This window comes from Ranitomeya variabilis, chromosome 6, assembly GCF_051348905.1.
Source record: "Ranitomeya variabilis isolate aRanVar5 chromosome 6, aRanVar5.hap1, whole genome shotgun sequence".
In the NCBI taxonomy this organism is placed as follows: domain Eukaryota; kingdom Metazoa; phylum Chordata; class Amphibia; order Anura; family Dendrobatidae; genus Ranitomeya; species Ranitomeya variabilis.
In genome coordinates this window covers 480078078-480095437 of record NC_135237.1, presented here as the reverse complement: position 1 = coordinate 480095437, position 17360 = coordinate 480078078, and the positions used below count along the sequence as shown (strand labels likewise).

The following is a 17360-nucleotide window of genomic DNA, read 5'->3' as shown; positions in this document are numbered from 1 at the left end:
GTCTTTTCTCCCCTCTGTCCTGTACTCTGCTGCCCTTCTCTCTGTCCTGGTCCTCCCCTCCCCACGCTCCGGTGTCCGTCCGTCTTCTCTGATGGATGCTGCCATCTTCCAAAATGGCGGGCGCAGTGCCGGCCAGCAGATTCGTTCATTCATTCAAGGTACATTTTGATCACTGTGATACACCCTATCACAGTGATCAAAATAAAAAAAATAGTAAATAACCCCCCTCCCCCCTTTTTTCACCCCCATAGGTAGGGAAAATATTGAAATAAAGAAAATATATTTATTTTTATTTTTCAATTAGGGTTAGGGTTGGAATTAGGGTTAGGGTTGGAATTAGGGTTAGGGAGGGTTGGAATTAGGGTTAGGTAGGGTTGGAATTAGGGTTAGGTAGGGTTGGAATTAGGGTTAGGTAGGGTTGGAATTAGGCTATGTGCACACGGTGCGGATTTGGCTGCGGATCCGCAGCGGATTGGCCACTGCGTATTCGCAGCAGTTTTCCATCTGGTTTACAGTACCATGTAAACCTATGGAAAACCAAATCTGCTGTGCCCATGGTGCGGAAAATACCGTGCGGAAATGCTGCGTTGTATTTTCCGCAGCATGTCAGTTCTTTTTGGGGATTCCACAGCGTTTTACACCTGCTCCTCAATAGGAATCCACAGGTGTAAAACCGCAGGTGAAATCTGAACAAAAAACGCAGGAAATCCACGGTAAGATTTTTTTAAAACTGTGCGGAAAAATCCGCACACGAATCCGCGACGTGGGCACATAGCCTTAGGGTTAGAATTTGGGTTAGGGTTGGAATTGGGGTGAAGATTAGGGTTAGGGGTGTGTTGGGGTTAGGCTTGTGGTCAAGGTTATGGTTAGGGTTGGAATTAGGATTAGGGGTGTGTTGGGGTTAGGGGTGTGTTGGGGTTAGGGTTGTGGTTAGGGGTGTGTTTGGGTTAGGGTTGGAGTTAGTATTGAGGGGTTTCAACTGTTTAGGCACATCAGGGGTCTCCAAACGCGACATGGCGCCACCATTGATTCCAGCCAATCTTGCGTTCAAAAAGTCAAATGGTGCTCCATCCCTTCCGAGCCCTGATGTGCGCCCACACAGTGGTTTACCCCCACATATGGGGCATAAGCGTTCTCAGGAAAAAAAAACAACTTTGGGGGTCTAAATTCTCCTGTTACCCTTGGGAAAATAAAAAATTGGGGGGCTAAAAATTTATTTTTGTGGGAAAAAAAATGATTTTTTTATTTGCACGGCTCTGCGTTATAAACTTCTGAGAAGCACTTGGGGGTTCAAAGTGCTCGCCATACATCTAGATAACTTCCTTGGGGGTCTAGTTTCCAAAATGGGTTCACTTGTGAGGGGCTTCTACTGTTTAGGCACATTAGGGGCTCTGCAAACGTAACATGACACCCGCTTACATTCCATCAAAGTCTGCATTCCAAAACATCACTACTTCCCTTCCGAGCCCTGACGTGTGCCCAAACAGTGGTCCCCCCCCACATGTGGGGAATCGGCGTATTCAGGACAAACTGGACAACAACTTTTGGGGTCCAATTTCTCCTGTTACCCATGTGAAAATAAAAAAATTGCGGGCTAAAAAATAATTTGAGGAAAGAAAAAAATCATTTTTTATTTTCACGGCTTTGCGTTCTAAACTTCTGTGAAGCACTTGGGGGATCAAAGTGCTCACCACACATCTAGATTAGTTCCTTGGGAGGTCTAGTTTCCAAAATGGGGTCACTTGTGGGGGAGCTCCAGTGTTTAGGCACACAGGGGCTCTCCAAACGCGACATGGTGTCTGCTAACAATTGGAGCTAATTTTTCATTCAAAAAGTCAAATGGCGCTCCTTCCCTTCGAGTCTTGCCGTGCACCCAAACAATGGTTTACCCCCACATGTGAGGTATCGGTGTATTCAGGAGAAATTGCCCAACAAATTTTAGGATCCATATTATCCTGTTGCCCATGTGAAAATGAAAAAATTGAGTCTGAAAGAAATTTTTTGTTAAAAAAAAAATAAAATAAAATAAAATAAAAAAAAATAGTTTTTTATTTTTACGGATCAATTTGTGAAGCACCTGGGGGTTCAATGAGCTCACTATGCATCTAGATAAGTTCCTTAGGGGGTCTAGTTTCCAAAATAGGGTCACTTGTGGGGAGCGCCAATCTTTAGGCACACGGGCTCCCCAAACGCGACATGGTGTCTGCTAAAGATTAGAGCCAATTTTTCATTCAAAAAGTCAAATGGCGCTCCTTCCCTTCTGAGCCCTGCCGTGCACCCAAACAGTGGTTCCCCCCCACATATGGGGTATCGGCGTACTCAGGACAAATTGGACAACTTTCGGGGTCCAGTTTCTCCTTTTACCCTTGGGAAAATTAAAAAAGTGTTGCTAAAAGATCATTTTTGTGACTAAAAAGTTAAATGTTCATTTTTTCCTTTCATGTTGCTTCTGCTGCTGTGAAACACCTGAAGGGTTAATAAACTTCTTGAATGTGGTTTTGAGCACCTTGAGGGGTGCAGTTTTTAGAATGATGTCACTTTTGTTTTTTTTCAGCCATATAGATCCCTCAAAATGACTTCTGAAATGTGAAGTGGTCCCTACAAAAAATGGTTTTGTAAATTTTGTTTTAAAAATGAGAAATCGCTGGTCAACTTTTAACCCTTATAACTTCCTATCAAAAAAAAATTTTGTATCCAAAATTGTGCTGATGTAAAGTAGACATGTGGGAAAAGTTATTTATTAACTATTTTGTGTCACACAACTGTCTGGTTTAACAGAATGAAAATTCAAAATTTGAAAATTGCGAAATTTTCAAAATTTTCACCAAATTTCCGTTTGTTTTTTTTTACAAATAAACGCAAAAAATATCGACCTAAATTTACCACTAACACGAATCCCAATATGTCACGAAAAAACAGTCTGAGAATCGCTAGGGTCAGTTGAAGCATTTGAGTGATTACCTCATAAAGGGACACTGGTCAGAATTGCAAAAAATGGCCAAGTCCTTAAGGTCAAAATAGGCTGGGCCATGAAGGGATTAAAGCCCCCTGCGACTGTTAGATACAGTAGAAAGTGGGTGAAAAATGTACAAAAAATAAAATACACAAATTCAAATCACTCCCTCTTGCCCCATTAAAAATAAAGCTCTTAACCCCCTCCTCACCGTATTCGGTATCATTGCATTCGTAGAAGTCTGGTTTCATTTTTCGGGATATGCGGCTGGACGAGGGCTTTTTTTTTTTTTTTTGCTCCCCGAGCTGATGTTTTTACTTTTACCATTTTGGGGTAGATACAATGTTTTGATCTCCTCTTATTGGAATTCATTGCAATGTTGCGGCAGCAAAAAAACAACATAATTCTGGCGTTTTCAATGCCTTTTCTCCTTACGCCGTTTACTAATTGGAATAATTTACTTTGTTTTGACAGATCAGACTTGTACGAACTCAGTGATACCAAATATATGTGTGGATTTTTTTTAAAACTGCCTTATTTTTAATGGGGCAAGAGGGGGGCGAGTTGAACTTTATTTTTTCCATATTTTGTTTAAAAATAAAAAATAAAAAAATTTCCAAATTTTTTTCACCACTTAGATACCAAACATGTATCATTTTAGTTTTTTATCTGCATAATCTTACTGACCTTGTGAACATGGTAAATGAAAAAAAACTATTGTGGAAATTCACTTTTTTTTGCAACTTGAACGCACTTGGAATTTTTTCCCGTTTTCCAGTACACTATGTGATAGAATTAATGGTGTCATTCAAAAGTTCAATTCATCCCGCATAAAACACAAGCCCTCATTTTCATTCTATTGCTATGTGGACTGAAAAATAAAATCTTTATGGCTCTTGGAAGCAGGGGAGGAAAAAAAATGGGAAATTGCCATGTCGTGAAGTGGTTAAAAGGCACTTGGAGGTGAATTTTAGCATACCCGTACATTCTTTTTGGTTTATTTCTCTCTGGGGCTGGCATATTAGCCCCCTGCTCAGTGGCGGTCACCTACAGCAAAGAGCCCCTGTACAAGAGCAGCATATGGGCCCCTTGCAGTCCAATAGTTCTGTCACAAGTTGCTTTTATCTATTGGGCCCCTGTAGCACCAATGATATGTCCTCCCTTGCTAAAGGGAAATTTCAGCCTCCTGGCTGCATAGCAGAGCTGTGTGGGTTTCCTAGGACCCAATATCGAACGTTCCCTCCTGACACCTATATAACTGTAGGGTCAGGAGGAGGAAGCAGGGTAAGTGCTTCCTGTCCTGCACTGTGTATACAGTGATTCAGAAGGTAAACAAGGTTATGAACCATGGATATTTGGACGCAGCGCAGGCCAGCTGTGTCCAAACCGCTGCTATTTCAGATTGTGGGAACGTACCCTAAAGAAATCTTTAATATACAATAAATGCTTCCAGATGGAACCATAGATGATACTGATCTCAGTCACTGCTATCTTTAAAGTGACTCGTACACTTAAGACTTTTACATCTGTTTATATTAAACATATCTAATTTTCTTTGTTCCAGGGCAGTTTGCTGAAAATGAAACCAATGAAGTGAATTTTAGAGAGATTCCTTCTCATGTCCTGTCAAAGGTCTGCATGTACTTCACCTACAAAGTTCGTTACACAAACAGCTCAACGGAAATCCCCGAGTTCCCCATTGCCCCGGAGATTGCGCTGGAGCTCCTGATGGCAGCAAACTTCCTAGATTGTTGAATAAAGTAAATTATGGGAAATTTCTATGTAAAATGTTTTTCTTTTGTATTTAATACCGACTCCCGATCAGTAATTTTTTGGCCATTGTAGCATGTTTGCACCTTTTTTCTTCTGCTTGATGTATATTATGGAACAAGAGCCACATCTCAGAAAAGCACTGAAACCCTTTGCTTCTTCGCAAACGCTTTCTTTTCCCACATTAATAAACCAATATGAGAAATGGATATTGCTGTTATGGTGTAGACTTCTTTTTTTCATACTTGTGGCGTGTGAAGGTTGTATGTGAGATAAACAAAAAACAACAAGGAGCTCCTTTTTTTTAGGTAGTAATTTTGAAAGACACATGTCCGTCAATTTCAATCGCTGGATGGGATAGGATAAAGGAAAGAGACCTCTATAATGTATGACTCAGTCTGCCCCCAAAGAGCAGGTTTTCCCCTTCTGATCCCAATGGATCATTCAGATGAAAAATTATATACATTTACTTCTAAAAACAATAAAGCACTTTTTGAAACAAATGGCGGATCCCGCTGTCACCGGCTCCCGAGGTAGACTTTTCCACCGATTTACTCGTCTTATGATAAAGAAGCCTTGCCTCCAATAGAGATTGAACCTTTCTTTCTACACATGGAGGGAGTGCCCCCTTATCTGTTTCAGGGTTTCACATGAAGCCGCTTTTGGCCATGTTTTTTGTATGGACCATTTATGTACTAAATAAATATAATTATTTTAATCTTTCCTCAGAACTAAGATTCTCTGTGCCCCTTATCACTTTTGTGACTCTTCTGGTGGCATATTCCAGATGTGATACTAATGCTTTGACCAGTGGTGGTACTACATCACTGTCCCACGAGTCTGTGCTTCTCTTAATACAAGACAAATGATTGACATTGCATGTTATTTAATCTTTGATCTACAGGTACATTAACAGCCTTCTTCACAAGTAGCTCTCCTAGATTTCTCCTGAACATATGGTGCCCACAGGTTTGAGAGTGCCAAGATGCATCATTTTACATTTATCCACATTGAACCTCATCTGCAAAGTAGATGCCCAAACACTCAAGTTTGTCCATGTCTGCTTACTTCGACAGATTGCACTACACTACAACCCCAATTCCCAAAAAAGTTTGTACACTGTAAAATGTAGAGAAAATAAGAATGCAATCGAATTTCTTATAGCCATATTTTATTTACAGGAGAACAGAACACAGATAAGAATCTTAAAGTTATTAGTCATTGTCTATTTCATCTGATAAAAATAAATGCCTTTAGAAATTAATGGTAGCAAAACAGTTGATACACTTAACAAGAGGCAGGAAAAATAAGTGGCCCTAATGAAAAACATTAATGGTGCATGATAACAAAAGCTAGAGGGTCCATTTTCACCGAAGTCTGTGTGTAAAAAGAGCATGTTAGAGAGGCAGAGTCTCTCACAAGCAAAGATGGTCAGAGGTCACCAATCTGTGAATAACTACAGTTGAAACCATAAGTTTACATACACTAAATAAAAAGACACATTCTCAATATCTGACATGAAAACAAAATAAACCTTTCCTGTTTTAGGTAATTTAGGATTACGATAATATTTGCCAAATGGCAGAATAATGGGAGAGAATGTTTTAAGGCATTTTTATTACTTACTGCAAAGTCAAAAGTTTACATACTTTTCATTAGTATTTGGTACCATTGCCTTTAAGCTGAATGACTTGGGTCAAACGTTTGGGATATCCTTCCACAAGCTTCTCACAATAGTTGGTTGGAATTTGGGCCCATTCCTCCTGACTAAACTGGTGTCACTAATCCAGGTTTGTAGGTAGTCTTGCTCGCACCTGCCTTTTCAGCTTTGCCCATAAATTTTCAATAGGATTGAGATCAGGGCTCTGTGACGGCCACTCCAAAACATTGATTTTATTATTCTTAAGCCACTTTACCATTTTGGCAGTATGCTTCGCGTGATTGTCCATTGGAAGACCCATTTCATCTCAAGCTTTAACTTCCTGGCTGCTGTCTTGAGATGTTGCTTCTTTTCTCATGATGCCATCTATTTTGTGAAGTGTACCAGTCCCTCCTGCAGCCTGCAGCAAAACAACCCCACAACATGATGCTGCCACCCCCGGTTTTCACAGTTGGCATGGTGTTCTTGGGCTTCCAAGCTTCTCCCTTTTTTCTCCAAACGTAACGATGGTCATTATGCCCAAAAAGTTAAATTTTAGTTTCATCAGACAACAGGACATATCTCCAAAAATTAAGGTATTTGTTCCTGTGTGCATTTGAAACATTAATCTGGCTTTTTATGCTTCTTTTGAAGTATTGGCTTCTTCCTGGCAGGGTGGTCTTTCAACCCATGTTAATACAGTACCTGTTCCACTGTGGATAATGACTAGTGATGAGCGCGTATACTTGTTGCTCGGGTTTTCCCATATCTGTTAGTGTTCGGAGATTAAGTTTTCATCGCCTCTGCTGAATGGTTTACAGCTACTAGCCAGGGTGAGTACATGTGGGGGTTGCCTGGTTGCTAGGGAATCCCCACATGTAGTCAACCTGGCTAATAGCTGTAAATCATTCAGCTGAGGCAATGAAAACTTAATCTCCGAACACTAACAAATACTTGGAGATCACCCGAGCGTGCTTGGGAAAACCCGAGCAATGAGTATTCGCTCATCACTAATAATGACACAATCATACCAGCTTCTGCCATAATCTTCACAAGGTCTTTTTCTTTTGTCCTTGGGTTGACATGCACATGTCGGACCAAAGCACGTTCATCTCTGGGACACAGAACCTGTCTCCTTCCTGAGCGGTATGATAGCTGGACATTCCCATCTTGTTTGTACTTGCGTATAATTGTTTCTACAGATGAAGGAGGCACCTCCAGGCATCTTGAAATTCTACCCAAGGATCAGCCAGACTTGTGCAAGTCCACAATTCTCTTCCTGATATCTTGGCTAATTTATTTTGACTTTCCCATGACGCTACACAAAGAAGCAGTGTGTTTCAGGTGTGCATTAAAATACATCCACAGATGTGTCTCTAACTCAGATGTTGCCCAAAACACATTTCATCATCACATGGGCAGTCCAGATGGTAACCCTAAGTGACCTAACACGGGAAAGTAGAACCCAACAGAGAAAGAAACAAATGAAGGTCAGAAGAAACAGTATAAATAAAGGAGAGGTGAAACAGGTTATGTATTAAAACAGCTTTATTATACAGGTCCTTCTCAAAAAATTAGCATATAGTGTTAAATTTCATTATTTACCATAATGTAATGATTACAATTAAACTTTCATATACTATAGATTCATTATCCACCAACTGAAATTTGTCAGGTCTTTTATTGTTTTAATACTGATGATTTTGGCATACAACTCCTGATAACCCAAAAAACCTATCTCAATAAATTAGCATATCAAGAAAAGGTTCTCTAAATGACCTATTACCCTAATCTTCTGAATCAACTAATTAACTCTAAACACATGCAAAAGATACCTGAGGCTTTTAAAAACTCCCTGCCTGGTTCATTACTCAAAACCCCCATCATGGGTAAGACTAGCGACCTGACAGATGTCAAGAAGGCCATCATTGACACCCTCAAGCAAGAGGGTAAGACCCAGAAAGAAATTTCTCAACAAATAGGCTGTTCCCAGAGTGCTGTATCAAGGCACCTCAATGGTAAGTCTGTTGGAAGGAAACAATGTGGCAGAAAACGCTGTACAACGAGAAGAGGTGACCGGACCCTGAGGAAGATTGTGGAGAAGGACCGATTCCAGACCTTGGGGAACCTGAGGAAGCAGTGGACTGAGTCTGGTGTGGAAACATCCAGAGCCACCGTGCACAGGCGTGTGCAGGAAATGGGCTACAGGTGCCGCATTCCCCAGGTAAAGCCACTTTTGAACCATAAACAGCGGCAGAAGCGCCTGACCTGGGCTACAGAGAAGCAGCACTGGACTGTTGCTAAGTGGTCCCAAGTACTTTTTTCTGATGAAAGCAAATTTTGCATGTCATTCGGAAATCAAGGTGCCAGAGTCTGGAGCAAGACTGGGGAGAAGGAAATGCCAAAATGCCTGAAGTCCAGTGTCAAGTACCCACAGTCAGTGATGGTGTGGGGTGCCATGTCAGCTGCTGGTGTTGGTCCACTGTGTTTCATCAAGGGCAGGGTCAATGCAGCTAGCTATCAGGAGATTTTGGAGCACTTCATGCTTCCTGGCACCTGCTCACAGTGCCAAAAGCACTGGTAAATGGTTTACTGACCATGGTATTACTGTGCTCAATTGGCCTGCCAACTCTCCTGACCTGAACCCCATAGAGAATCTGTGGGATATTGTGAAGAGAAAGTTGAGAGACGCAAGACCCAACACTCTGGATGAGCTTAAGGCCGCTATTGAAGCATCCTGGGCCTCCATAACATCTCAGCAGTGTCACAGGCTGATTGCCTCCATGCCACGCCGCATTGAAGCAGTCATTTCTGCCAAAGGATTCCCGACCAAGTATTGAGTGCATAACTGAACATTATTATTTGATGGTTTTTTTGTTTGGTATTAAAAAACACTTTTATTTGATTGGTCGGGTGAAATATGCTAATTTATTGAGACAGGTTTTTTGGGTTATCAGGAGTTGTATGCCAAAATCATCAGTATTAAAACAATAAAAGACCTGACAAATTTCAGTTGGTGGATAATGAATCTATAGTATATGAAAGTTTAATTGTAATCATTACATTATGGTAAATAATGAAATTTAACACTATATGCTAATTTTTTGAGAAGGACCTGTACATACTTGGTGAGGTGGTGGCACAGAAAAACAAGGGGTGCCCAAACATATAAGCAGCATAAAAGAGGATTATTCAAAGCTATGCAATAAATAAAGATGGTAAATAAATAATTAGACCTACCAGGATGTATTTCCAGGAGTCCATCATGACAGGAGGTAGTCTTATTTATCCTCAAGGGACAGGAAACAGAAGAGGTTAATAGCCCCCCACTTTCACCTCACCCCCAGTGACTTTTACCAATCACTACACCAGGATGGATTCATCTCTATTTTATTGAATTCTTACATACCAAATGTTAAACTCACATCAGTTTTAGAATTCAGGGGAGGGAATGTAATGGTGCTGTCCTGATGGACTCCTGGAAATACAATTACCGGTAGATCTAATTTCTACTTTCCCCCGGACGTCCCTCATGACAGCACTACAGGAGAAATCTACTATATAATTGTCTAAGGGTACTTCCATCTTTCTGTCTGTCGCAGTTATTCGTTCGCTGATTGGTCTCGCCAGCTGCCTGTCATGGCTGCCGCGACCAATCAGCGACGCGCACAGTCCGGAAAAAAATGGCCGCTCCTTACTCCCCGCACTCACTGCCCGACGCCCGCATACACCCCTCCGGTCATCGCTCACACAGGGTTAATGCTGGCGGTAACGGACCGCGTTATGCCACGCGTAACGCACTCCGTTACCGCTGCTATTAACCCTGTGTGTCCCCAACTTTGTACTATTGACGCTGCCTATGCGGCATCAATAGTACAAAATGTAATGTTAAAAATAATTTAAAAAAAAAAAAAAAACTGCTATACTCACCCTCTGTAGTCCGCTGAGCCGCTCGCGCAGCCCGGCATCTTCCGTTGCAGGTTGCGGTTGCAAAGATGGTATGGCAGAAGGACCTGCCATGACGTCATCACAAGGCCTGCGCGGAAAGGACCTGACATGACGTCACGGTCATGTGACCGCTACACGGTCATGTGACCGCAACGTCATCACAGGTCCTGCGCTCAGACCAACCCTGGGACCGGAAGCTACAAGGGGCCCTCGGAAAGGTGAGTATATGTTTATTTTTTAACCTGTGACAAACGTGGCTGGACAATATACGTGACTGGCCAATATACTACATGGCTCTGTGCTGTATACTACTTCACTGTGCAATATACTACGTGGCTCTGTGCTGTATACTACGTGACTGGGCAATATACTACGTGGCTGGGCAATATACTATGTGGCTGGGCAATATACTACGTGGCTGGGCAATATACTACGTGACTGGGCAATATACTACGTTGCTGGGCAATATACTACGTGCATATGCATATTCTAGAATACCCGATGCGTTAGAATCGGGCCACCATCTAGTACCAAATAAATGGCATTCTAGGGTGGGATCATTGCCTATAGGACCTTTCGTCTGTAAGCCAATTGCTGACCTGTCATCACATCTAGCTTGTAGTGTTTACAAAAGGTTGTTATATTAGACCAAGTTGCAGCCCTGCAAATCTGGTCTATGGAGCCCCTGCTATTTCTGCCCAGGATACAGAAATCGCCCTTGTGGAGTAGACTTTAATTTTAAACAGATTTGAGTCCTGCCTCCAGGTAGCTGTGACCTCTACATAGCGCATCACTGCCCTTCTCACGTCTAGTGTGTGAAACAGCCTCTCTTTCTCATTCTTTGAGAGATGACAAAAAGATGGAAGAACGATCTCTTGGCTCAGATTTGTCTCTGACACTACCTTCGGCAAAAAGGACGGGTCAAGCCTAAATATTAACCGTTCCTCTAGGATCTGCAAATAGGGATCCCTAACTGACAGTGCCTGTAATTCACGCAAATATTTTGCCGAGGTGACTGCCACCAGGAATGCCATCTTCGTAGAGAGAAAGTTAATGCTGGATTCTTCCTGGGGCTCAAAGGGAGATCTGCACAATGTACCTAACAAGGTTTAGGTCCCATGGTTTAGCGGTCTCTCTGACTGTGGGTCTTAAACTGGTAATGGATCGAGAGAACCTTGCCACCCAAGGGTGGTCTGCTAAAGGAAAGTCCAAAAAGGCACTAAGGGCAGAGACTTGTACCTTTAGTGTACTAGGCCTCAGGCCCATCTCAAATCCTCTCTGGAGGAAGTTCATTATTCTGGGAATGTCTGTTCGGACTGCGCTTGAAGTAGATTCCACAACGTAAGAACAGAACCTCTTCCATATTTTGGAATAGATCGCCGACGTCACTGGTTTCCTACACCATTGCATGGTAGATATCACCTTGTCTGATAACTCCCTGGAGCTTAGGATTTTCTGCTCAGGGTCTCTAGGCCATCAGGTGCAAAAGACGAGGGTCTTAGTGCCAGAGGGTACCTTGGGACAACAGTTTGCGCCTGTCTGGAAGGGGAATCGGATCTTCCAAAGCCATGTGGTGTAATACTGGAAACCAACTCCTCTTGGGCCAGAAGGGGGCTACCAATATCACTGTGGCCTGTTCTTCCCTGATTTAACTCAGGTCCTTCGATATGAGGGGAAAGGGGGGAAATGCATGCAGAAGACCTATTTCCCAACTCTGAGATAGAGCATCTATGCCTTCTGGGTTGTCCCCTGGATTCATGGAGAAGAATCTTGCCACCTTCGCGTTCTTCAGGGTCACAACCAGGTCTATACGTGGTGTTCCCCATCTCAGGGTCAACTGGTTGAATACTTCTGGGTTCAGTTCCCACTCGGAGGACCAAAGTTTTTCTCTGCGGAGAAAATCCGCTGTTATGTTTTTGAAGCTCTTCACCGCAGAGATGGACTCAACATTCCTTTCTGCCCACCAAAATATATTTTCTGCTAAGGTCTGTAGGAGCTGGCCCCTTGGACCTCCCTGGCGCCGCAGAAAGGAAACTGCTGTGATATTGTCCGACAGCACTTTCACATGACAATCTCTGACCGTATCCCGACAACGTTGCAGAGTCTCCCATACTGCCTTAAGCTCTCTGTAATTGGAGGATCTTTACTGGTCTTCCGGGGACCATGTACCCTGCAGGAAACGACCCTCCACCTCTGCGTCCCATCCCTTCAAACTTGCGTCTGCGGTAACACAGGTACACGGAGAAAGGATCCATGGCACTCCTCTTCCGAGATTGTTCCTGGATGTCCACCATGACAGGGAATTCATCAGACTGGCGGGGATTCTCCTCTTTCTGGCCAGGCCAGAGTGATGCCTGTTCCAGGACAAAAGGACCGGAAGCCGTCTTGAATGAGCCTGACTCCCGTACGCTTGGAATGCAGGATGTCATTAGGCCTAGGATCTTCATGGCGTATCTGATGGAGATTGTCCTCTTCCTCTGCAACGCCCCGATCCTGCTTATGATTTCTTCCTGTTTTACGCAGGGCAGGGAAGACAACCTGCATGGGAATCGAGGAGGACTCCTAAAAACACCTTCTGGGTCCTGGAAGTAAGTCGGATTTCTCCCAGTTTACTTGCCAACCCAGGCCCTCTAGAATTTTGAGAGTCTGGGGCAGTTGTTGATTGAGGCGGATAGCCGAGTCTGCTGCCAGCAAGATGTCGTCCATGTAGGGGACCACAATAATCCCTTGCCTCCTCAGAAAAGCTGCCACCTCATTATCTTTGTAAAGATGCGAGGGGCCGGGGGTAGGCCAAATGGAAGGCACGTAAACTGGAAATGGTGGCCCAAACCCTGATGGTCTAAAGCGAACCTCAGATATTGGAAGTGGTCTGGGTGAAATGGCACGTGATAGTAGGCATCTCTCAGATCTAAAGTGCATATGGTGTTGTCTCTCCCTATTAGCTAGCTGGATGCTTGACTTTATTGACTCCATTTTGAATCTCCTGTACCTGACCCACTGATGGTCCGATATTTCGTCCCCTGACAAAGGACGCTGTCCGAAACGTGCGTCAGGGTTCATGCCACACATATACAGCAAGCCAGACTGCCAGGTAACATTAATTAATTCTATTCTATGGATTCATCAGTGATACTTTTCCATTATGGTTGACACCAAATATACCTTCTGGCTTTATTATCGTTATAATTACTTCACATGTGCACGTTTGGTTAGCATGTATACCTTGTCCTCCTAACAAATGTATCTTTGTGCTACTCACATCATACTCGGACCCTAAGCACTCTAGCACTTTATTAATTGTTCTCTGGATACCTGCTCCTTTTGTGCCCTCCATTTGTACGCTTATTTGATGTTTCCATAGTACATTTCCTGTATATATACCACTTATCTGGCTTGGTTTCCGGTACTTCCTTGCTTATCCTTATTTTTAATTATTTAGTTCCTTTTTTACCATCTTTATTTATTGCATAGCTTTGAATAGTCCTCTTTTATGCTGCTTATATGTTTAGGCACCCCTTGTTTTTCTGTGCCACCACCTCACCATGTATGTATAATAAAGGTGTTTTAATACATAATATCCTGTTTCACCTCTCCTTTAGTTATTTCTACTGTTTCTTCTAAGCTTCATTTGTTTTCTCTCTGTTGGGTTCTACTTTGTATCCGAATGGTCTGCCATTCCTTCATGAGCGCATATGCATCACTATTTGTAACTTTACTTTAATACTAATCGGTTGATATGTGTGTGTATTGCTCTTAGTTCAGTTTTTGTTCTAAAACGTGAAAGGTTTACTCTGATTTCATGTCCGATATTGAGAAAAAGATGCAGATGTGTCTTTTTATATAGTGTATGTAAACTTCTGGTTTCAACTGTACCTCTAAAAATTGTGGAACGACTTCATAAACGAAAAATTGCAAATACCTTGAATATCCCACTATCTACAGTATACTATCAAAAGATTCAGAGATGCTGGAGAAATCCAAGTGCGCAAGGAACAAGGCCGGCGGTTGATATTGGATGATTGTGATCTAGGGACCTTAGGTGACATTGCATTAAAAACAGCCGTGATTCGGTCATACAATTACATGGGCTCAGGAATATGGAACGCTGATCTGTATCACCCAGTGAGTCACAGGATGACGGGGGCAGAGTCACAGGATGACGGGGGCAGAGTCACAGGATAACGGGGGGCAGAGTCACAGGATAACGGGGGGCACAGTCACAGGATGACGAGGGCAGAGTCACCGGTTGACGAGGGCAGAGTCACAGGATGACGAGGGCAGAGTCACAGGATGACGAGGGCAGAGTCACAGGATGACGGGGGCAGAGTCACAGGATGACGGGGGCAGAGTCACAGGATGACGAGGGCAGAGTCACCGGAAGACGAGGGCAGAGTCACCGGATAACGAGGGCAGAGTCACCGATTGACGAGGGCAGAGTCACAGGATGACAAGGTCAGAGTCACAGGATGACGAGGGCAGAGTCACAGGATGACGGGGCAGAGTCACAGGATGACGGGGGCAGAGCAGAGTCACAGGATGACGGGGGCAGAGTCACAGGATGACGGGGGCAGAGTCACAGGATGACGGTGGCAGAGTCACAGGATGACAAAGGCAGAGCAGAGTCACAGGATGACGGGGGCAGAGTCACAGGATGATGGGGCAGAGTCACAGGATGACGGGGGCAGAGTCACCGGTTGACGAGGGCAGAGTCACCGGTTGACGAGGGCAGAGTCACAGGATGACGAGGTCAGAGTCACTGGATGACGGGGCAGAGTCACAGGATGACGGGGGCAGAGTCACAGGATGACGGGCAGAGTCACAGGATGACGAGGGCAGAGTCACAAGATGACAAGGTCAGAGTCACAGGATGACAAGGTCAGAGTCACAGGATGACGAGGGCAGAGTCACAGGATGACAGGGCAGAGTATAGGCACCAACGGCTCTCCGAGATCACATGCAATAGAAAAACTCCACCTGAAATCATACAGGAGGCGCCCCCGATCCGGTAATACCCAGACAGCCTGTACATACAAGTCTATTTATTACCTTGTCCGTAAATAAGATTTAAGGCTACGTCCCCACGGTCAGTAATCAGCAGCCCTTTGGACGCAACTCCGATGGTCTCAGCGCCGGCAGCTCATCCTGTGCTCAGCGGTCACGTGGTACCGCTCATTAAGGTAATGAATATGGATTCGTCTCCACTCCCATAGGTGTGGAGCACATATTCATTACCTCAAGCTGGCAGCCAACACAGAGAAGCTGCAGCGCGCTGGCTCTGTCCTGCTTCCTGCCCACGCTTCCTCTCACACAGCAGCGCCGTTGGATGATGTCATCATTCAGCTGCGGCTGTGCCAGAGAGAGGAAGGCGACGGAGATGCTGCAGCAGAGCGGTAAGTGAGTGAGTGTGTTTGTGTAGCGCTGCGGGGGAATGTACAGAGAGGTAAATGGTGTTGTGTGTGTGTAGAGAGAGGAGAGGGCAATGATGGGGAGAAGGAAATGATGGTGTAATAATTATAGGGGATAAGTCAGGAGACTCTTTGCGTGGAACAAGACAACTACAGGACACAGTTTTATAAGTGGTAAAGTCTATATTATCACACGGTGATTCAAACAGGTGCAGAGAGAAACTCAAGTCCACAACACTTGGTGCAAATATCAAATGCAGCTCAGCAGTCTATAGGAAACTTCAGAGGAAAATGCAATCACGCAGAAAGTCTATGAAGCACAATTATTCTTGAGGATACTTGACACGAATAAGTCCTTGCTTAGTCCAAAACACAGATAGATATGCTTATAAGGCAGTTCAAATAATATCTTGGCTCAACCAGGGAGGTCTGGGTAATAGTCTCCTCTCAGGTTCTTGCAGAGCAGCAACAGCTTACATGTCCAGCAAATGCAGATGGAAGTAAACATGAGCAGCAGATGAAGGAGGATTACTGGAACTGGTGTATGCAGCAGGAACTCAGAGCAGAGTAGCAGGATAACCCCACAGGTTCACAGGAGCAGGTATATAGCCAGGGAGTCACCAGAGGTCAGGAGCTGGATGCAAGGCAGAATACTCTAGCACAGACTGAAGGCTGGGGTGGAGTTTTATAGCAGGAAGACAGTGCACATGAGACCAAAGATGCCATCTTGGAAAAGGGCAGTAATGCACAAAAAGGTAATACAAATGTTCAGAGTCCTGACAGATGGGGTGATGGGGATGGTGGGGGAGGAGGAAATGATGGAAGTGGTGGATTGGGCAAGGATGGGAATGATTTGGGACGAGGAAATGATGGATGTGGTGAAAGGACAATAATGGAGGTGGTGGGGGAGGAGGAAATGATGGAGGTGGTGGAATGGGCTATGATGGAGGTGGGGGGATGGAGAAGGCAATGATGGAGGTGATGGAATGGGCAATGATGGTGGTGGGGGGAGGAAGTGATGGAGGTGGTGGAAAGGGCAATAATGGGGGTGGTGGAATAGGCAAGGATGGTGGTGGTGGTGGAAAGGACAATGATGATGGTGGATGGGGAGAAAATGATGGAGGTGGTGGAATGGGCAAGGATGTTGGTGGAGGAAAGGACAATGATGGTGGTGGTGGAAAGGGCAATGATGGGGATGATGGGGGAGGATGAAATGATGGAGGTGGGGAGAAGGCAATGATGGTGGTAGTGGAAAAGACAATGATGGGACTGGTGGGGAAGGAGGCAATGATGGGGTGGTGGAGGAGAAGGCTGTGATGGAGGTGGTGGAAAGGGCAATGATGGGGTGGTGGAAAGAATAATGATGGTGGAAAGGGCAATAATGGGGGTGGTGGGGGAGGAGGAAATGGTGCAGGTGGTGGAATGGGCAATGATGGGAGTGGTGATGGAATGGGCAATGATGGGAGTGGTGGGGGAAAAGACAATGCTGGGGGTGGTAGGGGAGGAGGAAATGATGGAGGTGGTGGAATGGGCAATGATATGGGGTGGTGGGGAGAAAGCAATGATGGTTGTGGAGAAGGGAATGATGGAGGTGGTGAAGAGGGAAATGATGGAGTGGGGTAGATGACAATAATGGGATGCGGGG

General features: G+C 44.3%; 1 protein-coding gene across 2 annotated transcripts in view; it reads left to right on the top strand.

Annotated features, from left to right (window-relative positions):
• The window catches only part of ELOC (elongin C), a 41026-nt gene extending 36094 nt beyond the window's left edge, over positions 1-4932 (top strand). For both annotated transcript variants that reach the window (XM_077270660.1, XM_077270659.1), the window contains exon 4: positions 4518-4932. In XM_077270660.1, the coding sequence (XP_077126775.1) occupies positions 4518-4708 (191 nt within the window). In that variant the 3' untranslated portion in view covers positions 4709-4932. The remainder of the gene's footprint in view (positions 1-4517) is intronic.
• The last annotated feature ends 12428 nt before the right edge of the window (positions 4933-17360 follow it).